This window comes from Urtica dioica, chromosome 3 (assembly GCF_054948205.1).
Source record: "Urtica dioica subsp. dioica isolate 48M chromosome 3, U.dioica_male_clone48M_v1_H2, whole genome shotgun sequence".
NCBI lineage: Eukaryota > Viridiplantae > Streptophyta > Magnoliopsida > Rosales > Urticaceae > Urtica > Urtica dioica.
Window position 1 is genome coordinate 44,237,450 of NC_142758.1, and position 24,198 is coordinate 44,261,647.

Below are 24,198 nucleotides of genomic sequence, written 5' to 3' on the forward strand. Positions count from 1 at the left end.
CAAAAATATTCTATTAAGAATTCTCTCATTCTTTCTCTCTCCCTCTCTCTCTCTCGTTCCATCTCTTTCCTCTTTCGGATTCTTGAAATCAATATGGTATCGAAGCCCTTGCCAGATCCTGAACTTTAAGGCTGTGGAGTCGCAACAACAGTACGATCATCGTCTGGATTATGAATTATGTCTCGAAAGAGATCGCTTCGAGCATTCTCTTCGGAGGTACAGCAAGAGACATTTGGAATGAACTGAAGGATCGTTTTCAGCAGAGTAATGGTCAAAGAATCTTCCAGCTGAGGCGAGAATTCGTCAATCTTTCTCAAGATCAGCAGATGATTGGTGTGTATTTCACAAGACTCAAATCTGTTCATCAAGATTTGTGTGACTTCAAGCTAGAATGTACTTTTGCTTACACTTGTGGAGGTAAAGTGAAATTATCTGAATAAGCAGAATCGGAGTATGTGATGCAGTTCCTCATGAGATTAAATGAGAACTACACACACCCAAGAGGCCAAGTTCTCCTGATGGAGCCTATACCTCCGATCAGCAAGGTCTATGCAATGCTATCTCAAGAAGAGACAAGAGATCTGTCGGTTACGAGTCTCAATCCTCCAATGATCAATCCAACACTCTAGCAATGGCAATCCGAGAAGATCCAAATAAATTCAAGCCAAAAGACCGCCCAATGTGCATGCATTGTAAAACGCTTGGCCACACCGTGGATAAATGCTATAAGGTGTATGGTTACCCCCTGGCTACAAGTTCAAATCCAAAGGCCAAGCAAACACAGTGGAAGGTCAAAGCAATGGAGGAGGAGGTCTTGATGGAACTTAAGCGAATTCTTCTCAGAGTCTGAGTGCTGATCAGATCCATCAACTTATCAACCACCTGTCGAATCAACTCACCTCCTCAAACAAGACCAATCCAGGTGCACCTGGTGAAGTCAACATGACCTCGTTCAGCACAGGTCTTTATGGTTTGGTTAATTCTTCTCAAACTTTGAATTTTGTATGTGATTCTTGGATCTTAGACTCAGGTGCTACTAGACACATATGTGCAAAGAAATCTTTGTTCTCTGATCTAAGAACACTACAGCATTCAACTGTTTCTCTCCCTGATCATACAGTCATTTCTTGAATATGATTGGCACGGTAATTTTGCATAAGGACTTAGTTTTATACAATGTCTTATATGTTCCCTGTTTCAAGTACAACCTCATTTCTGTAAAGACTTTAACAAAATAATCTAATGTCATTGTTTCTTTTCGTGATTACTCTTATTTGATTCAGGATTCCAAGAAATTGAGGATGATTGGCTGGGGTAAAAGTCAAGATGATCTCTACATCTTATCTAAGGATAACCTTCTCAACTCAGCGAGCCATGTGAATCAAGTCTCAGTCTCGGCACATATCTAGCATTTAAACATCGGTTAGCTTACTCTGTGAAAGATGTAGATGATAATCCTTGTGATGTTTGCCCCTTAGCTAAGCAACATCGCTTACCTTTCAGTTCTGCAAATAATTTTGCCAGTTCTAGTTTTGATCTTGTTCACTGTGATATCTGGGGACCATACAAGGTTCAATCACGTTTAGAACATAGATTTTTCCTTACTCTTGTTGATGATACTTCAAGATTTTGTTGGATCTTTCTAATGAAACAAAAATCTGATGTCCATTCCATCATACCTCGTTTCTGTGCTTATGTGACTAACCATTTTTCTACAACTATCAAGATGTTTAGATCTGACAATGCACATGAGCTTACCTTTGCAGATTATTTTTCTAAGCATGGGATCATTCACCAATTCTCTTGTGTTGAGACTCCACAACAAAATTCTGTTGTGGAAAGAAAGCATCAGCACTTGATGAATGTTGCTAGATCCTTACTTTTCCAATCACATATACCTATAGAGTTTTGGGGTGATTGTGTTCTGACTTCTACTTATATGATCAATAGGACTCATTCTCCTATTTTATCAAACAAGAGCCCTTATGAGCTTTTGTACCAAAAGGAACCTATTTATAATCATATGCGAGTTTTTGGATGTTTGTGCTTTGCCTTTACTTTGAAGGTATACAGAACCAAGTTTGATCCAAGGGCCAGAAAATGTGCTTTAATAGGATATCCACAGAGAGTTAAAAGGTTACAAGCTTCTTGATGTTAACACTATGGAAGTGTTTGTATCAAGGGATGTGGTGTTTCATGAAAAGTTTTTCCCTTTTCATGATGTCAAACACCCTAATATCAGAGTTGATCCTTTTGAAGACAATCCTATCCTACCCTTGTGCCTAATGTCATTCCAGCTTTTTATCCTGATCATAATATTGACATGATCACTCAAGCACATAGTGACTTGGAAGATCATCATCGGATTGAGGAAGTCATTCCAGACCCTGTGGCAGTAGACAATGCATCTCAGCCTGATGCTACTGAAGAATTGGCAGTAAGAAGGTCTTCAAGAACACATGCACATCAAACTTACTTGAGAGATTATCACTGCAATCTCATAATAAAAGGTGAAAGTTTTACTTCCAAGCATAGTCTTGATACATTTCTTAATATGAGAATTTATCCATGCCTTTCAAAGATTTTGTTTGTTCTGTTTCAGCACATAGTGTACCACAACACTATCACATTGCAGGCAAAGAAAAAGTTTGGAGAGATGCTATGGCAGAGGAGATTGAAGCCACGCACAGCAACAACACATGGTCCATTGTCCCTCTTCCAAGTAACAAAACTGCAATTGGGTATAGGTGGATTTTTACTAACAAACTTAGCTCGGATGGATCTTTAGCCAGAAGAAAAGCACGTCTGGTAGCCAAGGGTTACACACAAAAAGAGGGAGTTGATTTTCTTGATAACTTTTCTCATGTGGCTAAATTAGTTTCAGTAAAGTTTTTACTTAATTTAGCCTTTTCTCATAAATGGTTTCCTTCTCAGCTTGATATTAGTAATGCTTTTCTTAATGGAGATCTATATGAGGAAGTCTACGTGGAGTTACCTATGGGATATATGAGACATGAGGAGCAAAAAGATCATAGTATTAAACTGGTTTGCAGATTACACAAGTCCATATATGGGCTCAAACAAGCTTCAAGACAATGGAACTTGAAGTTCACAGAATTAGTTGTTCATGCTGGTTTTACTCAATCAAGGTGTGATTATTCCATGTATATACGCGGTTCTGGTAGTTCTTTTGTAGCCATCTTCTTTATGTTGATGATATTATAGTAGCAGGTCCTAGTGCCAACATTATCTCTGAGGTAAAAGCTATGTTGAGTAGCAATTTCAAATTGAAAGATTTGGGTGATCAGAGATATTTCTTAGGTCTTGAAATTTCCAAATCTAGATGTGGTATTGTTATCAGCCAAAGACACTATGTTTTGCAGGTCTTGCAAGATGCTGGTTTCATAGAGTCTAAACCTTTGAAGACTCATATGAATCCTAAAATTTATTTATCTCTTAATGATGGTGATTTGTTATCTGATTCTACTATGTATAGGAGACTCATGGGTCATCTTTTGTACTTGACTATAACTCGTCCTGACATTTCTTGTGATGCGCATTCTTTGAGTCAATTTTTTCAGGCACCCAGAACTGCACATTTACAAGTAGTTCATCATTTTCTTCGATATGTTAAAGCAAATCCGAGACTTGGTTTATTTTATCCTTCTTCTACTCAATCAAGAGCTTTTTCTGATATTGACTGGGGTACTTGTTCTGATACTAAGAGATCAGTGACTGGCTATTGTGTGTTTGTAGGTGATTCTCTTCTTGCTTAGAAGTTAAAGAAACAAACAACAATCTCAAGGATTTCTGCAGAAGCTGAGTACAGGTCACTTGCAGCTGCAATGAGTGAAGTCATTTGGTTGCAATACTTGATGAAGGATTTCCAGATCAAGACAGATGATACCTTAGTGATCTATTGTGATAATCAGGTTGCGTTACATATAGCCTCTAATCCAATATTTCATGAGAGGACAAAGCATATCTAGATTGATTTACACTTTGTACGTGATCATCTCCAATGTGGCTTTGTGAAACTGCTTCCAATCCGGACGCAACATCAAATAGCTGACATTTTCACTAAACCATTGGCGCCACCGGCTCTAGAAGATCTTATATCCAAGATGAACTTGAAGAACATTTTCAGTTCACCTTGAGGAGAAGTACTGGAGCTAGCTGTAGTTTTGGTGTTTTAATGTTCAAATGAGATGGCTTATTGTCTAAGTCATTTCAGCAGTTTTCTTTCTTTATATAAAAAAACGACTTGTAGTTTTTTTTGTTCTTTTGCTTGAGTATGTCGTTTTGACAACTCAGCTCGTTTTCTTTTATTATGTATTTAAGAAATTGATTCTATCAAATCAATTCATTCTTTTGCATTAATTCAAAAAGATTCTATTCAGGATTCTCTCATTCTCTCACTCTCTCTCTCTCTCTCTCTCTCTCTCTGGTTCCATCTCTTTCCTTTTTCAGATTCTCGAAATCAACAGAGGAAGCCACATAAGTTTTTCCTTCCGTCTCTTCCGACCGAAGGCCCACCATGATGTGATAGGCATAAAGTTTTTAAAATTTGATTTTTATATATAAGTTATAGTTTATATATATATATATATATATATATATATATATATATATATATATATATGAATTAGTCTAGATTTATATAAATTCTTTTCTTCGTGCTCTTCCAAAATTTTCATGTCACTAATACCCTTTTGAAATTGAATCCTTGATCCAACAGTGACAATAATTCTAGAGATTTTGCAAGAGTGTTTCTTCCAAAGGATATTTTGGGCCGCATCATGATTATATTTTACATGATCAAACATTTTCAAAAAGAAATTATATGAATTAGTCAAATAATAAACTTTAATTAACATTATAGCATAATTATTTCAATATTAAAAATATTGACTCAATTTTTATGAAAAAATATATTTTGTCTTAATTTAGAATTTTTCTGTAATTATTAAATAATTAAGTTAAAGTTTTAAGAGACAAAGGCTATAGTCAAGTTCCCCTATTTTTGACATGTATTATTAATAATAGAAAAAAAAAATCATATGTCATCGAAATGCCACATTTATTCCTACAATTTTTAAAAAATCAAAAGTGCTCCTTACCATTTTTATTAACATCAATTGAAAACCTTAAAACATTTTTACATATCAAAACCCTTCATTTTTATAAGATTTTCTAAAATCGAACTGTCCATTTTCGAAAGAGGTGACCACATCCGACCACCAACGACGGCGACAGAAGGAAGAGCTTCCCAGAGAGAAGAAAAAGTGTTGATGTCGCCGCCACCATAATCACCGAGCACCCTGCAAGCTCATTGAGTCCGATTGACTAGCCCAATTAAACTCTCCATAGTCGTCTAGATCAAAAGATTTATGTAAGATTTTTTCTTGCTTGAAACCCGAAAATTCTCTCCCCATTGCTAAATCCTTAATGAATAAGAAATCGAAGGCACGAGCCAAACAAGGATTATGTTCTTTATTTTTATTATAAAAAAGTTCAGAGTATAAAAGGATGGAATTCATTAAGAGTAAATTGGACAGTTCAATTATCAATTAAAAAATCAATAAAATTTTATAAAGAAGAAAGATTTTGAAATGTAAATATGTTTTAAGGTGTATAATTAATATCAATAAAAATGTTTAAAAATATTTTTGATACTTTAAAATTATGAGAATAAACGCTATATTTCAATTAAAGTTAGGAGAGGCATACGATATCTTATTATAATCATAAATATATTTTTCTTTCTTCTTATCCAAAAGAACATTACAGTAAAAAAATAAAGCGGTTATTTATATTAGATTTGACACTAACTGCGTTTGGTTAAGAATAAAAAGCCCTATTTTTGTTTTTGTTTTTAGAAAAAACTAAACTGCTTATCTAGTTTTTGGCAAAACTGTTTTACAAAAAAACTTCAAAAGCGATTTTAGAATATGTACATGAGATGGAAAAGCTAGAATTCTTATCTTTTAAAAAAAATGTTTTTAAGTTTGATATATGAATTACTGTAATATCCTCGTACAAAATATTATTCATATATATGTATATAAATAAGCATATTAATAATTATTATTTAATTATTAAGAATATGTCTATTTTAGTCTTTTTACTATAATATATTTATTTTGCCAAACGCTTAATCAGTTTTTGTTACCAGTAACAACTGTTTTATAAACAGTTTACCAAACACCTTGTCAGTTTTTGAAAAAAACAGTTTTTTTCAAAAACTGAATCTAAAAGCATTTGTTTTTTTTAAAACAAAACTATGCCAAACGGGACCACTGTCTTATTCTAAAAACAAAATTGGATTGTCTGTCTTGAGGAAGAAATAAGGAAGAGAAATTTCATTAATTGGGCTTAATAATACATTAAATATCAAGATTAGACCCTAATGTTTAAATATATCTAAAAATGGACTTTTGGACCCAAAACGGACAAAAATACCCATCTGAACCCTATACATCTCTCACTATTCATTTTTATCATTTCAATCACACTCAAATCTACTCAAATCCATACTTAAGCGGGTTTCAAAAGAATCATGGGTAAGATTACTAACTTAATCCTTTTTACAAAGTTTATGATTGTATATGATAGAATGTAGCAATAAAAATCTATCAGATTTGAAAACATAGTCCAAAATCTGAGTTTTAACTTTTTTGTACGATGGTATACGATATGGTAGGATGAGATTTAACTTTTTGTGCGATGAAATTTAGAAAAAAAAAATTACGCTCTGTACGATGCTGTACGATTCTGTATGATGCTGTACAATACAACTCAGTACGATGCAGTACGATGCTTTACGATTCTGTACGATGTTGTACGATAGATAAGCTAATTTTGCATAGTTTGACTGTTTTTTTTACAGTTTTTGTCATGGTTAACGGCACTTGGGAGAATGAAGGACACCAATGGGTTTTCACCAATGCAGAAATGCGTGCTTTCGTAGTTCCGAAAGAGGTAACGTATATGGAGTTAGTAGATTTGTTATACGAGAAGTTCGAGTTAGACAGATTCGCTTTCGACTTAAAACTCGAAGTCCCATACACAGTCGGTACAATTCCGCTGGGTCCTGCCATATTGAAGGACAGTGGTGATGTTTCGCATTTTATGAAGTACAAATATCATAATAGATTTCCACTTTGTGTAAGTTTGGTACCGAAACAGATCATTGCACCTATTGCGTATCGAGGAGTATGTAAAGGGAAAGATGTGGAAGTTGGAAGGGTGTCTCGCAATGAACCGAAGAAGAGACGAAATACTCTTGTTATCGAGGATCGACAAAATGATCCTATAATTGAAAACAAAGATGGTGGCTATGACGATGACTTGTTTAACAAGTACAAGGGTGCCGAAAACGGTGAGAAGTATACATGCATGATAGAGATTGTAATCACAATAGTGACGAATATGATGGACACAATAGTGACGAAGGTGGCGAAGGTGATGAAAACGAAGGTGACGAAGGTGACGAAGAGAATAGTGACGGATATGATGGAGATAACAATGGTAGAGGTGGAGAATTTGAAGAATTCGCCAATCCAGAAGAATATGAAGAGTTTGTGGAAATGTTTACAATACCAACGAGTCATTGTGAACCATCGGGTCAATGTCAGCGTGAGCCTCCGATGATCGGATCACCTATCGTTCCTTATTCATGGAAAGCACCCGAGTTCACCGCCGATGATGTTGTGAAGGAAAACCCGAGTCATTATCCAATTCATTCTTCTACAAGTAATTTAAGTGGATTCAAATGAGATTCAAGTATAATCTGAAACCACCTATTGTTTAATCAACCTTTGAAACTAACAAGTAGCTAAGAAGAAATATATTGGGCAGCAGTTTGAAAACAAGCATGAAGTGAAAAAACATATCCACTTGTACGCGTTGAAACATAATTTCGAATTTAGAGTGAAATCTTCTTCGAAAAAGAGATGGTATGTTCTATGCAAAGACGAGAGATGTACATGGAGGTTGAGGGGTGTCGTGCAGTGGTCTGAGATGTGGGAGATTACGTCGTACGAGGGTAAACACTCATGTGCGCTTGTTGTTCGAACAGAGGGCCATCGAGGAGCAGCACCATGGGTCATCGGTCACGTATTTAAAGACAAGTACTCAATTAACTCTATGGCAGAGTATTCGGCGCATAACGTCAGGGAAGAAGTGAAGACAAGATGGGGTGTGAACATATCGTATTTGAAAGCTTGGAGATCCCTGGAGAAAGCTATTGGGTACGTGCGGGGTGTTGTCGCACGAAAATGAACAACTATTGAAAACCTCGGGCGGTTCGATCCAAGGCCGGACCAAGTGATCGCACCCGGGCAAAAAGTGTGAACTCGAAAGTCTCGAGCTAGGTTTTCTCCGATCAACCCGCCTCTCGGGAGAGGTAGGGGGTGAGGAGGAGGAGTGACCGTGCCTTGTGTGTCGGCTGCCTACGTACCCGTGTGTGGGATCAGGTCAGAACGTAGTTCAGGCGTGAAAGACGCAGTATGAGGCGTAGAACTTGGGTGGAGAAGCGTACTCGACGAAGGAGATGGGGCACAAGGAGTCCTTGGCGGCGTCTCAGAACCTCGGAGATCGTGTATGCGTCTAGCGTGTTAGACGCGCGAGGGAAACTCTAGTTGAGAACCCTAGGGGCGTGCTTGAGCACCGGAGAACGTTCGGTCAGAGGGAGCGACGTCCGGGAAGTTCCCGTGAGTGCTTCGCAACCTCTGAGAACGGGAGAGGGAGTATAGAAAATGCTTCAGGCCAAAAATGGCATCAAGAGAAGCAGAGGAGAGTTAGAAATCGAGCGTGTCGATATGAGATGAAGAGATGAATTTCCCCTCAATGGGAGAGGGCTTTTATAGGTGTTTGGGGACCCCCAAGGAGGTCATTTGGCGTCCATGTGGGACTAGGAACGCACCCCTATTCAAGGGGAGGCGCACAAGAGGCAGCGGCGCACAACGCGCGGCGCACAACCCGCGGCGCGCGGTCTGCGCCGCTCAGCCGCGCTCAGCGCGCGGTGCGGCCTTGGTCGGGCGCGGCGCGCGACCCGCGACGCGCGGGCAGCGCTGCTCAATGCGCGGCATGCGCTGGGCTTCGTCTCTGTGGGCTTTCCGCGATCGTTTTGCTTCCGAGCCCATTGAGGCATAGTATTTCGGGTTTATGACAAAAATGTTTGTTCGACGGATAGGACTCGAGTCGATGCTCGACTCGAGGAGTGAAGCTCGACTCGAGGAGACCGACTCGAGGCTCGACCCGAGGAGCGAGGCTCGATTCGAGGAGACCGACTCGAGGCTCGACCCGAGGAGCGAGGCTCGACTCGAGGAACCGACTCAAGTCTCAATTCGAGGGGCTAAGCTCGACTCAAGGAGTCAAGAGTTTGGACGAGGATTTGGCGGCTTTCCGCTTTTCAGGACCTCCGGCCTGACCATCGGCCCTTTGAGTGACGTGCCTTTTCGGCGTCTCGGATTTTTCGAAAACGACCGACAACACGGGGTACGCCGGAACAATCGTACCAGAAGTTACCGTCTTGACTGTACATGTTGAAGCAAAAGAATCCTGAGACGTTAACAGATTTTGTGCAAGATGGTGACAAATTCAAGTATGCTTTCTTTTCCATTGGGGCGTGTCGTAGAGGCTTCAAAGTATGTCGGTCGGTCATAGCATTGGACGGTGCATTTCTGAAGACAAAATACGGCGGACAGTTGCTTTACGCAATTGCAATGGATGCGAATTCACAATTATATTCACTTGCATTTGGAGTTGTAGATAGCAAGTGTCATGCTTCTTGGATTTGGTTTTTGAGAAGATTGCGAGAAGCTAAGACGTACCTAATTTGGCGTTCATATCCGATCGCCATGTTAGCATCATACATGGTGTCGATGTTGTGTTTCCTGGTATCCCTCACGGAGCATGTTATCATCATTTACAACTGAATGTCCAACACAAGTTCAAGACAGACCATTGTTGCTTTGAACTTTACGATGCTGCTTACGCCTTCTTAAAACAGCATTCAAAGCTAATTTTAGACAGTTGAGACGAAAGGATGTCGAGATGGCAAAGTATCTCGAAGAAGTTGGTGTCGATCGGTGGGCCAGAGCTTTCTTTCCTGGAAAACGGTAAAAGTCTAGAACTTCTTTTGTCTAGCATTTTTAATGTCGTTAATTATATAAACGTCGTTGGTTTTATATAGGTACGACCTAATGACGAGCAACAACGCATAAAGCTTCAACAACAAAACAAGGAATGCTAGGACGTTTCCCATTACGACGTTGCTCGACTTTATTCGATTCACACTCCAAACTTGGTTTTTCGAACGAGAAGAGATAGCGCACAAGTTGAACACAAAATTGACACTAACGTGGCAAAATGATCTCGCACAGCTAAATAATAAGGCACAGTTCGTCAATGCGTACGGGCTTGGTCTATATGAATGTCATGTCAAAGACGCAAGAAGTGATTTCGATGTAGACCTTATGGCGAAGACATGCACTTGCGGACTACCACAACAATTGAATATCCCGTGCGAGCATTCTATTGCAGCAGCCCAACATCGAAGCGTGGACGTGTACTCGTTATGCAGTGACTTTTATTTGAAGGGGACGTGGATTGAGATGTACAAGGAAGCCATATATCCGGTTGGCAATGAAGATCAATGGGATGTCCCGGATGAGATAAAAACATGAAAGTTTCGGAACCCGTTGAAAAGAAGCAAGCCGGTCGACCGAAGATAAGTAAACAAGGAAGAAGAAGGATTAATCGATACCCATCTCAAGGCGAAAAGATTGTTGTCCAGCGAAAATGCGGGAAATGTGGTGGTAGGGGACATAACAGAAAAACATGCACTTGGAGGGATTAAAACTTTAGACCTTGTGTTTTTTTATTTTTAAGTTTAAAACTATAACGTTTATTTGAGTTACATGTTTATTTTGTTTAATGGAGTGTCATCAGTCTGAATTGTGATGGTTTTTTTTTTTTTTTTTTGGTGTGTGAAGGGCTTTCATTGAATACTGATATAGTCTTTATATAGGGAATATTACAAAATTACATGTTTATAAGGTACAATAAAAAACACATTCAATCAATAGTCAACAAACCATCTTGATAATATTTTTATAAGGTACTATTACATACAAAAAAAAAAACATCCGAAAATACAAAATCACGAGATAAGGTGGTTCTAGAATAAGTCCACGCACCATTTCTTCCCGAACGTTCTCATATCGACACTTTGAATAGTGTCAAATGATTCGTTCAGTACTATGTACCCGACATACTTCACTGCGAACATCCCGCAATCATCGCTACAACACAAAAATAAGTAAAAGAATTTGTCAAACTTGTCAAAAAACGTGTCTAAAAAAAGTTGTTAAAAAATAAACAAACTTGTAAAATAACTTTTCCAAAAAAGTTGAATAGCATAACTTGTAAAAAAAACAAACTTCTAAAATAACTTGTCAATAAAAACAAACTTGTTTAAAACTTGTCAAAAAAACGTTTTTAAAATAACTTGTAAAAAAAACTAACTTGTAAAAAATCTTGTAAAAAAAACAAACATACTTGTAAAATAACTTTTAAAAAAAAAGTTCAATTAACTAGTCAAAAAAACTTTTTTAAAATAACTTGTATAAAATCTTGTAAAAAAAATAAACAAACTTGTAAAATAACTTTTCAAAAAAAGTTGAATAACAAAACTTGTAAAAACAAAAAAAACAAACTTCTAAACTAATTTGTCAATAAAAACAAACTTGTTTAAAATTTTTCAAAAAAACTTTTTTAAAATAACTTGTCAAAAAAGCTTTTTTAAAATAACTTGTAAAAAAAAACTAACTTGTTAAAAATCTCGTTAAAAAACCAAACATACGTGTAAAATAACTTTTCGAAAAAAAGTTCAATTAACTAGTCAAAAAAACTTTTTAAAATAACTTGTAACAAAAAATGTAAACATGTTTACCCGTATGCACATTGTCGGACATTTTGATCGACGAGCCACATCGGGTATGTGAACTTAATTTCACCGTGCTCACTCTCCCGGTAAGAGTGGCGATGGTTCTTGAAGTAACCAAATATGGCCACAATCCTAGCTAATGCTCGAGTTCAAGTCTGAATAATAAACATTTTAACAATGTTAAGTAACCCTTTTGAATAACATAACATTTTACGTACCTCCATCGTCTCCGTGAACTCCTTTTGATTAATCGACGACTGCATGAGATCCTTTTGGAAATCGAGTACGGTAATGGTCCAGGCCTCGATGTCAATCCGACATGTGAACCAATGAAGGTTCTTGAAGTTCACGACGAACAGGATCTCGCGAGCACCATCCCAAGGCAAAATATCGGTGTCCCTATACCCAGTCATCGGGGTAATAGTTGCCCTCATGTCCCAGTCCACGGGTTCGGGCTCTGCCCCCAGCTCGATGGCCTTCTTGATGTTCGCTTCTTCCTTTGTGAATCGGCCATACACGTGTTGGACCCACCGACAATCCATGATTCGAACTTCTTGCCGATATCCGTCGAGAGCTCGTTGGCGAGCCCGAATGATGTGAATTATAGCATCAATATGCTGAGACATAACAAACATATAGCGTTATTTTAAATTAATAGGGAATGCAAAATATAATAAATAACGTACCGAATCATGTAACCATCTGGTTTCTGTCAATATCGTGTCAAAGAAATTCGTGTCTCCGTCGCACGTCTTCAGGCGAGTAGACTCCATGAACTTGCCATCCTTTGTCCGCAACCACTTAACGAAATTATTAAACTCCTTTAGCCTCGCGACCTTCAACGGGTTGAACTTTGGGATCGGCTTTTCAGAATACTTGGGCCTCGTCGGATCAGTGAAATCGGCCCAACGCGACGACTTATGTCGCACTTGCTGATCTGGACGTGGCGGAGTAAGCTGTGCCTTGTCGCTTTTCCTTTTAAGCGGAGTTGTGAGCCGGCGTTGCTTCTCCAAAATGTCTTCTCTACGAGGACTCGACGAAGACGTCGACAACCTCGGCGAAGTCACCGGCCTGATCTCCGATCGCTTCGACGACTCGCGATGCGTAGAAGACGGCTTCTTCGACTTCTTCGACGACTCGCGATGCGAAGAAGACGGCTCGTGCAATGAAGACGCCGGCTTTTGACCACCCGTCGTCGGAGGAGGATGAGGAGGAGGATGAGGAGAATGAGGAGGGGTCCGGCATCTACGACGACCATCAGCTTGGGTTGTGGGAATCTCACCCCCAGGCAAGCCCGTTTGGTCCTCGAACAAAATGTTAAGCTTCTTCCACATATCAACCTGCAAGTCAAAGTAACAAAATATGTCACGAAATTTAAACTTGTCACAAAAACTATAAATAAAATATAAATTTAACCCTAAACTCTAAAACGTTAAATTATATTTATACTTAACTCTTAAATGTTGAATTAAATTTAAAATGAAATTTAAACTTAACTCTAAAACGTTAAATTAAATTTAAGCTTAACTCTAAAACGTTAAATTAAAGTTAAACTAAAATGAAATTTAAACTCAACTTTAAAACGTTAAATTATATTTAAACTTAACTCTAAAACGTTAAATTAAATTTAAGCTTAACTCTAAAACGTTAAATTAAAGTTAAACTAAAATGAAATTTAAACTTAACTTTAAAACGTTAAATTATATTTAAACTTAACTCTAAAATAAAATTTAAACTTAAACATAACTTGATTTAAATCTAACCTGGCTTTGCCTGATGCACGCGATTCTACGCCCGCTCGTGCTAAGAGCGTGTAAGATCATCCCTTGTGATTGCAACAGTTGTTCTTGGGATGCTCGCATTTCTTTCGACATTTCCCGTGTTAGGACAAAGGGCTCGGGAATGTCGGTGCGAGGGGTCGGTGTGGGCCTCGATCCCATTGCGGGAGTGGTCGGACTACCAAGACGAACACCGGGATTGTCTGACACGTGTTCGTTGTCGGAGTCTCCGACGATGACATCTTCTACAACAGTCGCGACTCGATCTATTTCTTATTCGATATCTCGTGGCTCAGTCGCGTCTTCTCCCTCGACGTCTATGGGATACAGACATTTGCTCGTCTGTGTCTCGAGGAGAGTGAAAAATTCTTTCTCTGCTGCCCTTGGTCTCAGCATTTGAAGAACACCCACCTACAAAATCAAAAACAATTATTAATATTTCAAAATAATGTAACATACATTTAATAAAAGTTAAATAATAAAAAGTTACCGTTTTTTTTTATTCAGGACGGCCTCGATGTCTTTGCCCATGATGACCACATTACTAGACCACGAGTGCATCCTGGGCACACGAATCCCCTGGTTCGACCCGAACCTCATCCCGATCTCTGGGATAACCTCGTACGTCCAGTAATGAAGGGTATGAAGATTACCCGTCAATGTGTACTTGACCTCTTTCTGAGCCACGTCCAGCTTGTCATTCAACTTCTTCTGCAGCGTCTCGTGATAATGCCTTAGGTTCACCGAGAGGCTGGACTACGTCTCTGCCCAATTCAAATTTCCCCAAGGCATCTTGAAGAAGAAGGGGAGGTCTTCTACGATGTATAGAAATTTCTGTCACCTTTCCTCGATGACTTTGTTGGCCGGTTGTCACAGAAGATACTCATACACAAATACGAGCAGCCCGAGCTTGAACGCGTCGTCATGGCTCTGGCATATGGTGAACGCGTTGATCATCGCGCTCAACTTGCTTCCGACGACTACGTTCAAGTAGTCTGTGATCAGTCGGTCGCTGTTTCGCTCGTCTTGTTCGGCTTTAGTTGGACCGTCTTCATAGCTCATCCCCGAGACGAGTGCGTACTCGAGGCGTCCAAATCTTACTCGTTTGCCTCCGATACCAAAACGTATCTCCCCCCGTACCGTCGCCTCGATCTTCTTCTGAAGGAAAATATCTACGAGCACCGGTGAGAAACCGAGCTCGCTCTCCGAAAAGAATTGCTCGAGCGGACTCTCGAGGATTCGATCTTTTATCCCGAGCTCATCGAATCTCCTCCGTACGAGCTTCAAGATCCCCGTCCCACCGTAGGTGATACAACCCGGGAATGGAACGTTGTATATGTAGTTCAAATAGTCCTAAAAAAACGACAAAATTAGGTCAGAATCATAATTCATCGTATGGTATCGTACAGACTCGTATAGCATCGTAAAACAAAAAAATTTACATTTTTTTTAAAAGACTATCGTACAGCATCGTACGACATCGTATGGCATCGTACGACATCGTCGGTATCGTACGACAATTTTTTTTAAAAAAAACTTAAATCCATCGTACCACATCGTACAGCTCTATGAATTTCATCGTACGACATCGTACAGCATTGTACGACATCGTATGATGCATGATTCTCATCGTATTTCAGCCCCAATTTTAACCATAACTTTCTAAATCCAATCCAAAAAAGCTCAAATAACCACAAATCAGATAAATCATAAGTCATAATACCTATTCTGACTATTTTCGATGAGATTTAACAAGAAATTAGTTGAAAAACTCACTTTTTTCGACGTTTTGAGAGCTCGGGATTTCTGAGCATCACCGTCGCCGGAGATTGAAGCTTGTTTATCGTACGCCATCGTAGTATATCGTATTGAATCGTACACGGTCGTAGTATATCGTATGGAATCGTATAAGATCGTACATGTTTGATTTCGTTTTTTTCGAGTGAGTAAAGAGAGAGAGAGAGATAACAGGTTCTTTTATGTTCAAATGGTCTAAGAGTATTTCTGTCCGGTTTTGACCAAAAAGTCTATTTTCAGATATTTCATTAAGTTTTCGTCCAAATTAGATATTTAACCTATTTTTAAGCCCAATTAATGAAATTTGTCGTAAAGAACCAGTCACGTACGCGGCATGAGAAATAATGACGAAACTACCCGTCGAATACAAATAAAAGTCACCCACCACCGAAACCACTATATATAGCACCAAACACATATTTATTTATTTCTTTCATTTCTAAAAAGACAAAAATCTAAAAACAGAGACCCAATCTCTCTCTCTCTCTCTTGTTTCTCTCTCTGTGCTTTCCCTTGTCCCGATTTGTTCGCTGAGTCGTTCACGCGCTTTCATAGCCGATTTTTCCAGGTAACGATTTTCCCTTCCATTTTTTTTCTTCTCTCTCTATCGCTCCATTTTCCTCGGAAACCTCCGATCGGCTGCTTTCTCCGGCGCGATCCTGGTTTTCGAGGGCTCGAATTCAACATCGCTTAGGGTTTTTGGTCAATGTCGGTGTATTTAGGTCTTTGAATTTTGGGGAACCATGAGCGATCACCTGGTGGTGTTGGTTGACCGTTTGGTTAGACCATCGGCCGTACAAGCGGCGCCAGAATCAGCGGCGGTGATCGAACCGGCGACAGCTCCGGCGACCTCTAGCGCCCTCGAGCCAGCGAAGGCGGATCCAGAGTCTGACGAGGGTTCCGGCGAGGATGAGCCCCTGATTCAGGCTGCTGAGTGTCGAATTTGCCAGGAGGAGGACAGCCTCAAGGATTTGGAGACTCCTTGTGCTTGTAGTGGAAGCCTCAAGGTATGATTAATATTGAGAAATTAAATTCGATCGAATTTCGGTGTTTAGACTTATGAAATTCTTTAAGGGTTTTTTATTTTATTTTTTTTTTTTGTTTTTTTTTTGTTTATACATGTTTGGTTTTTATCTTGAAACTTTTCTTTTGCAATTCTGGTGATGGTGTGCCTTTGTTTTGAGGTATTCTTTAGTTGGAAATGGTTAGGTTGTGGGTTGGTGATGCTGACTCAGGGATTGGGATAAGGGTTTGATAGTGAAAATTAAATAGAGATAAAGATGCTTTTGTATGGCAAAGGGGAATGTAGAGATGGTATTGTGGTAGTTAAGTTAGAATTAGGTGTGAACTTAAGAAAACCTGTAATAATTAAAAGGAATGTCAATTTTTTGCTTTTACACGACCCAATCTTAAATTAATGGTGTTATTTGACCAACAAGGGTTATTTATACTAAGAATGATTCGATTTAGGCTATAGCAGGGTTCAAACAAATTTCTGACTTTAATTTATTCTACAATTCGCCAATAGTTTTGTATGAATACAATGATGCAATTTTCTGATGTGTGTTCATTTTCCATTAATTAGTATGTTACTTATTCCACCGTCTTCTCATTTTGTTTATGTCTACACCATGATGTTTCTTTTTTGTGAATGTTGCCATTAGGAATATTGTCGGATAAGATAATTTTAATCATCGCTGTTTGAATTCTTTTCGACCATTTAATTCGTTTCTGATGGAGATAAAAAAAATACGTTGTTACAGTATGCTCACAGGAAATGTGTCCAGCACTGGTGCAACGAGAAAGGAGACACAATTTGTGAGATATGTCACCAGGTGCGATTTCTCTAACCTCTCATTTTTTTTCTTCTTCTTTCTGATAGTTGCTTTGTAATACTATTCTCAAACCACACGCCCTAATCACTATTTGCATTTATGTTGCACAGCCATATCAGCCCGGTTACACCGCACCTCCACCACCACCTCCCGATGAAACAACCATCGACATAGGGTACAATTCTCTCTCTCTCACCCATCTTTGATATTTCGATTTTATCTTTGTGAATGTGGCTTATGCTATGTTGTGTTTATAGTGGCGGATGGACATTATCCGGGACTCCAATGGAATTGGATCCTCGCCTTTTGGCCATCGCAGAGGCGGAGCGTCACTTTCTGGAAGCTGAGTACGACGATTACGCTTCTTCCAGCGCCAGCGGAGCCGCGTATTGTCGTTCGGTTGCCCTTATCGTAAGCCATTCCAATTGAATTTTACACTCTACACAGTAGTAGTGAATAATTCTGAGAGCCAAGTAGCTAAACTAAACTAATTATCCACTTTTATGTATCGCAGTTGATGGCCCTTCTTCTCTTGCGACACGCATTGGGTGTTACAGATCCTGATGCTGACTCAGACGACGACACGTCTGCTTTCTTCTCTGTAAGCGAAAAATCGTATTTGCAACTATACGACTAACTAATTACCATCAAAGAATCATGCTGATTTACGATCATAATTAACCCGTTGGTTATCAGCTCTTCCTACTTCGAGCCGCTGGGTTTCTTCTTCCCTGCTACATTATGGCATGGGCTATCAGTATGTTACAGCGCCGCCGTCAGAGACAGGTAAAACCCCATTTGGATAAGAACCTCTAAAATCCTTTGAAAATCTGATGCAAAATACAAAGATAATATAATAATATTTGAGAGACCTGCAAATCTTCCCAAAATGAATTTCTTCCTTTGATCCCCTAATTCTATCTATTTAATTATGCAAAATAGCCATTTGGCTATAATGATATCCGTATTTGTAAAAATTTCTGACAATTTACATAAGTAATTTATCAAAAAAAATTATTTAAACACAAGGTCAAAAAAATTAAAAATTATTCACACCTGATGCTTGCACATTTGGCTATAATGATATCCGTATTTGTAAAAATTTACCGGGGTAATTTTTTTTTGGTAAAACAGGAAGCGGCAGCGCTGGCGGCGACACAGGTGGCGTTTGTGTTGCAATCAGGACAGCAGCGAAGGGCGATGCAGTTTGCGATTGCTCCGGGACGACCCGCACCACCCACTTCTCCTCAAGAAGCTGTTTAAGATGGCCCCAAAAAAACCAAAGAAAAAAAAGAAGGGGATTCCTTTTTTTCTTTGATGTATGTGAAAAGAAAAGAAAAAAATATTTTTTTTTCCTTATTAAAGAGGAAGAAGAGGATGTGGTTTGTTTCTTACTGTTGTGATGATAACTCAATTTTTTTTTCCTTCATGTTGTGTATATATATCATCGGTTTTAAACATAACGTATCGTAAATTTATATTCTCCTCAAATCTGACTGCTTAGACTACTTTGTCGTGTTAACCATAAACGTACATCTGTTTTTTTGCCTTAATGACTGTCATATTTCTATTTATCGTATTTGTTTTCAAGCGTATTATGGATTGGGTTTTACTCTTCATTTGCTTTTTATGGTGCGACAGTCTCTTAATATCCTAAATCATGGAGATTCAGTCGAGGACTACAACGACACTAACGTCGTCCTTGTCCCGACGAAAAAAAAGACCTGAAAGTGTGTCTGACTTCCGACCGATCAGCTTCTGAGAACGCATTATTGGTGTCGAGACTCAAAAGTGTGCTTAACTCGCTGATTTCAGAAACTCAAAGAGTACTTTTATTCCAGGAAGACTTATCTCGGATAACATAATTATTGCCTTCGAGTTCATGCACTTTATGGGACGGAAGAAGAAAAATAAGAAGGGAGACATGGCACTTAAAATAGATATGTCAAAGGCGTACTACAACGTAAAATGAAAATTTTTGCTTGCTACGATGGAGAAAATGGGTTTAAGCGACAATTGGAGGAGATTGGTATTTAATTGTATCTCGACACCTACATTTTCTTTCATTATCAACGCTCAAGTTCGGGGACGAGTCAAACCAGCTAGAGGGCTTCGACAAGGCTGCGCACTCTCACCTTATTTTCTTTTAATAGCACATTTTTGGTACGAAAATTCTGCAACATATTTTTTATAAGTACAACAATACTGAACGAGAAATGATATTGTGAAATGATATTATTTGAAAATATCATTTTTGTTATGACCATATTATTAGGCAAGAGAAATTTAGAAAATAAAATATGACTAATCATACACAAAATTTATAATTTACCATAAGTGTAAGAAACTCGTTAGAATACTCTTCAACAAATAAATATTTACGACTGCTGCGTACCGCAAAATTTAATCTTTGGGAGTTATTATATTTTCTAAATCGAACAACTTATATTTTCTTAATATTTAATATTTGATATTTTAGTCTGGATAGAAATTAGAATTATACAGCTAAAAAAAATTATGTGTGGCTAGTCATGGTTTTCCTTTAAATAAACGGAAATGCTTTTCAACACAACTCACGATGTTGAACGATCCACTCACAACGCGACACGTGACACTGAACATCCACGTGTCGCGTTGTGAGTGGATCGTTCAACATCGTGAGTGGTGTTGAATAACATTGCTCTTAAATAAATGATCTGGTAGACAAATCCAGAAGTACAACACAGCTGTCTAAAAGATTGATTTATTTGGAAAAAAGGAAAAGTTCGTTCAGTACGCTGTCAATCATACGTCACACAAACATGGGAGTCAAGCAAACCTGTTTTGACATTTGAGGCGTCACACGAACTCACAACTGTTATTCTTGTAGTAAAAATATTATTATTTAATCCGATCTGTTATTATTTTTTTTAAACGAACAACAAAACCGACTATCATTGGACTAGAAGCATCATATCACCCAATCTGTTAAAAAAATCCCCATCTCCAATTCTTTGGGAAAGAAAAGAGAAACAACGTTTAGCCCCAAATCAGGTTTGGTCATTTCTCTTCTCTCTTCCTGGCGATTTTGTTCTTCTTCCGATTCTCTCTCTCTCTCTCTCTGCGATCCTCCGCGACTATCACTCTCACAGGTACACATAAGGCTAGCTCTGGCTCTCCATTTACATGTCAATTTGGTTTTTGGAGATTTCGATTTCAGTGGTGAATTATTTGGACACAGTAGTGTTTTATTTATTGAATCATTCACTAAGTCCGTTTGGACCACAATGCCATAAGATCTGTGCGAATGCGCATCAATTCTTTCGATTCCTTCTTTTTGAATAGCTCGTCGATTAGTTCATGGAGGTTAACGAATACGAATCCGAGAGCGTAATGGAGGTTCGGAGGCTGAGGTGTCCGGTCCAGAGCTACGATTGGGGACGGCGAGGACGCGATTCCACAGTCGCCAGGCTCTTCGCTCGGAACTCCGCCGCCGCGAAAATCGCCGACGACGACCGTCCGTACGCCGAGTTTTGGATGGGGACTCACGAGTCGGGACCGTCGCTCCTGCTTCGCGGCTCCGGTTCCGAGGCCGCAGAGCCGAGCTGTAGTCTCAAGTCTTGGATCTCGAGAAACCCTATCGTCCTCGGCGACAAGGTGGTTCAGAAATGGGGTACGGACTTGCCTTTCTTGTTCAAGGTAATCGCAATGGTGTTTGAGTCAGAACTGAACTTCTGGTCTTGTTATTCATTTTTTTTTTCTATTTTGTTTTGGTGTTTCAGGTTCTTTCCGTAGCGAAACCGTTGTCGATACAGGCTCATCCGGATAAGGATTTGGCTGAGGCTTTGCACACGCTGATGCCGAGTGTTTACAAGGACGATAATCACAAGCCTGAGATGGCTCTGGCGATAACACCGTTCGAGGCTCTCTGTGGCTTTATCAGTCTCAAGGTATGTATGTATATATATTCTTGTCATCACTGAATTCTTCAATTCAAGTTTAATTGAACCTTGTTAAGAAATCCGAGAATGGAGAAATTAACGTATCGCATTAATTTTTTAAGTTTTGCATTTTCTTCTTGTTACTGTCAGTTTAAAATATTTTTTGTTATCAGCTTGTCGAATTAGTCCTCTCTGTGGCTTAATATGTTTTTCACTTGGAATTGGGTTTCTAAAACTTGGCTCTATATGGTTTTAAAATCTTTATGATGTCGCCATTCATATGATCATAGAAGCTAGAAAATAGCTTAGCCTAAGTTCATGGAAGATTTTTTAGTGATTCGTAAACTGAGCTGAAGTTACTTTTTAAAATAGATGGTCTTCCATTTTGGTACCATAATTCATCAGCCCGTAATTAGGAAAACACCTGTTGAAGTTGGCATGGAAAAACAGAACAAAAGATAAGAGTGTAATGTTATCTTTAATTGACACATCAATTGGAACATCAAACCTGAGTTTAGAAGATGATAGCTTGATCAGTAGCTACGTTTTTTTTTTGGTAAGCCCTATTTCCTGGTCTCATTTTCCAGGAGCTTAAATCTGTAGTTCACGACGTTCCAGAGATCATAGACATGGTCGGAGTGTCAAACGCGAACCAAGTATTGTTGCTCAGTGACCAAGACGACAAGGAAAAGAAAAAGTCTGTCTTGCGTTCTATTTTCACGAAGCTCATGTCGGCCAGCGATGAGACGATAATCGACGCAACGGCCAAACTGAAAGAACGTTTGCACTTCAAGAGCCAAGTAATGTCAGTCATTTTTTAATTCCTTTCTACTATTATGGCCATGGAAGCTTAAGGTGAATTGAGGCTCAGGGGTACGCAGCATTTCTCATTTTTTTTTTCTTTTTTACCTTGATCAGATAACTAAGTTAACAGACAAGGAACGTTTGGTATTGGAGTTAGATAAGCAATACCCAGATGATATTGGTGTTATATCAGCCTTTTTCTTCAATTATGTGAGGCTTAAACCCGGCGAAGCCTTATATCTCGGGGCGAACGAACCACATGCATATTTATCCGGGGAGTGCTTAGAATGTATGGCAACTTCAGACAATGTTGTGAGAGCTGGTCTAACCCCGAAACACCGCGACGTTTACACTCTTTGCTCTATGCTCACGTATAAACAGGTAAATATTACTTTCTAAGCTTTTTTAAGCTTTCTCGCATTCATTAATTTTCTTGGCTTTTTTTTTTAGTTGCGTGTATATATGTGTCTCATCTTTTACTACATGAGAATAAAATGATCCTATTGGAGAATTAAATAAAGGAATATTATACCCAATCTTAGTTTTTTCTTTTAACCCACTTGTGGACTAAATTTGTTTATATTTGTGTTTATTCGCTTTGCTATTTAAAATCTCAGACTTGTTCTCTTGTAAAGTTTTTTTATTTTTTTATTTTTTTATTTTTTTATTTTTATGCTTCTAGATATTTTTCACTCTTGTAAGTGAATAAAATATAGAAAAATATATTCTTTATAGCCACGCCACCGAAGGTAGAGTTACTTGGAAAAATGATTTTGACATGGAATTCAAAATTTCAGGGCTACCCTGATATTTTGCAAGGAGTTCCTTTGAACCCGTACGTAACAAGATATTCCCCGCCATTTGATGAGTTTGAGGTTGATAGTTGCAATATTCCCCGAGACAAGGCTGCTTTGTTTCGCGCTGCCCCGGGTCCTTCCATATTAATAGTCACGCGTGGCAATGGAATATTGCATACGAGTCCTCTCGTGAAAAAAGTTTTAACTACAGAAGGGGATGTATTTTTCGTCGCCGCCAATGTTGAGATTAGAGTAACAAGCGAATCCGAGTTACAGATATACAGAGCTGGAGTGAACAGCAAGTTGTTTCAAAGCTCGTAACCCACACACACACACACACAAAATCCATATAGACCTTTTTCTTTGAGAGTCTAAGTTCTTATCCTTCCACGTCTTTCTTTGTCCAATAATAAAGCGGTTTATAGTGTATATTTATTTTGTATAATGTAACTCAACGAATAGGAAAAAAAAGTGTACTACCTAGCGTTATCTCGTACATATGATAATTGTTATATTGACTCTGATATATTGGTCTTTATTTACCAGGAATGTTTGAGATAATTGTAATATTGTCATCTCTTAATATCTCACTTTCTGTTAAAGGCGAAATTCAACTTGATTTGAACAGAGCAGTCATGATAAAGCCACAGAGAGACTTGAACTGTGTTAATGCCAGAGTCCATCTCAGGCTTATAAGTCAAACAAGTAACACGAAGAGTACTTGAATTGGCATTAATCTCTCGTGAACCCTATTTTTTATTTTTTTATTTTTTTTATTTTTTTTTATATATGATTATGTAGGACGTGTTAATACTCAGTTTTGGACTAACATCAATGAGCCGTTCACGGTTCGACCCAGGACCGGACCCGGAAGTCGCACGTAGGTTGGGTGTCATTCTCCCATGGATCACCGACCTTTGGTAGTCGGAAGTTCTTCGATTCAAATCCCGAGAAGGAAATAAATAGTGAACTTAGAGGGCGCAGAGTGTTTGCCCTCGACGCTCACCCAGACGTTCAACATTAGTATTGGTGTAATGTCAAAATGGATGGGTCTCATCTCGTATACAAACGTTAGCATTTGGAGAGAGGAAGAGAAAGTTGTGTGTGTGCAGATTGTCTGCAAGTGGGAGAGAACTTACCATCTACTTGTGGTGCAATCCTCTATTTATAGAGGAGGAGAAGGTGGGGGTGAAGATTGGGCTTCATAAATGTGGTTAGGTGGAAAGGTGCGAGACCATTTGGGGGCAATGTTTTGCCCTTGGACTGCTAGGTCTCTCCCTTGTATAGGTAGGGCTCTCCCATATGAAGAGGGGT

The 24,198-nt window shown here is 38.8% G+C and overlaps 3 protein-coding genes across 3 annotated transcripts; all 3 read left to right on the forward strand.

Moving 5' to 3' along the window:
* Nucleotides 1-170: 170 nt before the first annotated feature.
* Nucleotides 171-629, forward strand: LOC149403030 (uncharacterized). Its single transcript, XM_089608609.1, has 2 exons — nt 171-333; nt 445-629. The coding sequence occupies exons 1-2, from the start codon at nt 171-173 to the stop codon at nt 627-629; spliced, it is 348 nt and encodes a 115-aa protein (XP_089464735.1).
* A 15,331-nt stretch (nt 630-15,960) lies between these two features.
* LOC149403031 (uncharacterized) lies at nt 15,961-18,958 on the forward strand. The gene is made up of 8 exons (XM_089609008.1): nt 15,961-16,096; nt 16,251-16,535; nt 17,292-17,363; nt 17,474-17,538; nt 17,621-17,774; nt 17,878-17,964; nt 18,060-18,149; nt 18,498-18,958. Exons 2-8 carry the CDS (start codon nt 16,272-16,274, stop codon nt 18,624-18,626), a joined length of 861 nt encoding a protein of 286 aa, XP_089465134.1. The 5' UTR covers nt 15,961-16,096; nt 16,251-16,271; the 3' UTR covers nt 18,627-18,958.
* A 1,319-nt stretch (nt 18,959-20,277) lies between these two features.
* Nucleotides 20,278-23,566, forward strand: LOC149403032 (mannose-6-phosphate isomerase 2-like). Its single transcript, XM_089609007.1, has 6 exons — nt 20,278-20,494; nt 20,688-21,041; nt 21,125-21,292; nt 21,871-22,083; nt 22,202-22,468; nt 22,885-23,566. The coding sequence occupies exons 2-6, from the start codon at nt 20,703-20,705 to the stop codon at nt 23,203-23,205; spliced, it is 1,308 nt and encodes a 435-aa protein (XP_089465133.1). The 5' UTR covers nt 20,278-20,494; nt 20,688-20,702; the 3' UTR covers nt 23,206-23,566.
* Nucleotides 23,567-24,198: the final 632 nt, after the last annotated feature.

Excerpts from the sequence above, each read along its gene's own strand:
- LOC149403030 (XM_089608609.1), top strand. The coding sequence starts at position 171 with ATGAATTATGTCTCGAAAGAGATCGCTTCGAGCATTCTCTTCGGAGGT. Across the intron at positions 334-444 it reads TCAAGATCAGCAGATGATTG|AATCGGAGTATGTGATGCAG; the intron begins GTGTGTATTTCA and ends CTGAATAAGCAG.
- LOC149403031 (XM_089609008.1), top strand. The coding sequence starts at position 16,272 with ATGAGCGATCACCTGGTGGTGTTGGTTGACCGTTTGGTTAGACCATCG. Across the intron at positions 17,539-17,620 it reads GAAACAACCATCGACATAGG|TGGCGGATGGACATTATCCG; the intron begins GTACAATTCTCT and ends TTGTGTTTATAG. Across the intron at positions 17,965-18,059 it reads ACACGTCTGCTTTCTTCTCT|CTCTTCCTACTTCGAGCCGC; the intron begins GTAAGCGAAAAA and ends GTTGGTTATCAG.
- LOC149403032 (XM_089609007.1), top strand. The coding sequence starts at position 20,703 with ATGGAGGTTAACGAATACGAATCCGAGAGCGTAATGGAGGTTCGGAGG. Across the intron at positions 21,042-21,124 it reads ACTTGCCTTTCTTGTTCAAG|GTTCTTTCCGTAGCGAAACC; the intron begins GTAATCGCAATG and ends TTGGTGTTTCAG. Across the intron at positions 22,084-22,201 it reads GTTTGCACTTCAAGAGCCAA|ATAACTAAGTTAACAGACAA; the intron begins GTAATGTCAGTC and ends TACCTTGATCAG.